The sequence below is a fragment of the Monoraphidium neglectum genome, assembly GCF_000611645.1.
Source record: "Monoraphidium neglectum strain SAG 48.87 unplaced genomic scaffold scaffold04744, whole genome shotgun sequence".
In the NCBI taxonomy this organism is placed as follows: Eukaryota; Viridiplantae; Chlorophyta; class Chlorophyceae; order Sphaeropleales; family Selenastraceae; genus Monoraphidium; species Monoraphidium neglectum.
In genome coordinates this window covers 1-896 of record NW_014008885.1, presented here as the reverse complement: position 1 = coordinate 896, position 896 = coordinate 1, and the positions used below count along the sequence as shown (strand labels likewise).

At 66.4% G+C, this 896-nt stretch overlaps 1 protein-coding gene across 1 annotated transcript; it reads left to right on the top strand.

Moving 5' to 3' along the window:
• Positions 1–372: 372 nt before the first annotated feature.
• On the top strand, positions 373–862 carry MNEG_14762 (hypothetical protein; the record flags this gene model as incomplete). The annotated part of the gene is made up of 1 exon (XM_014036766.1): positions 373–862. A coding segment is annotated over one exon (490 nt), but the record flags the coding sequence as incomplete, so codon positions are not given.
• Between the last annotated feature and the right edge of the window lie 34 nt (positions 863–896).

Genomic DNA, 896 nt, shown 5'->3' with positions numbered 1-896 from the left:
GCCAACCCGTACAGAAAGCTGCCTGCTGCCATGAGAAAAGAAACCGCGTTTCCCGGTGAGGCCAATTGAGTGAACGTGAAGTGCGTGTAATTGTACCTGCTGCGTTAGTCAGGCAGAACCATGCATGGGCGCCGCATGGCATGCAGCATGCCAATGCCCTCGGTGGCAAACAAATTCAAGCCGTGCGCCCCTTTTGCGTAACTGTGTGCACATGCAGTTGCACACCAATACTTACAGCCTGCATGCCCGACTGCACCTTTCTGACGCGTGGCAGTTGGACCGGCCGCCGTGTGCACTGTTTCGATAAATGCACCCCCTCCTCTGCTGCAATGCACGCGGGCAAAGGGACGGAGCTAGACTCTCGGCTCCCAGATGCTGGGGCGGGTGCTGCAGTGCCTGATGACAACAGAGGACCCAGAAGATGAGAACTCCTGCTGCTGCGCCACAGCGGCCACCCGCGCGCGCGCCCGCGCCGCCGTCCGCGCCGCCGTCCGCGCCGCGCGGCTGGCGTGCCGCGCCTTGGACGCCGCGGCGCGGGAGCAGCTCGCGACGCGGGTGCTGCTCACGCCCGACAGCCTGGCGGCCGCGACGCCCGACTGGGCGCGCCTCCCTGGGCTGACGGCGCTGGCATTCGACGGCTGGGGCGTGCTGCAGAGGCCCCCGCCTGAACAACGTGCTTTCCCGCAACTCGTGGTGAATCTGGAGGCCGCTCGCCTCCGGCCGGCTTCGCCGGCGGACCAAGCATCTGCGGCGGCTTTCCGTCGCCTTCAGGCCCGTTTCCTCGAAGGGTTTCTTTCGGAGGGGCAGGCGTTTGATGAGTCCCAGCGTCGCCACCGCTTGCTCATCCGCTGCTTCCTCCTGGGTGGGGATGAGACGCCCGACGCGCCGCCGCCGCC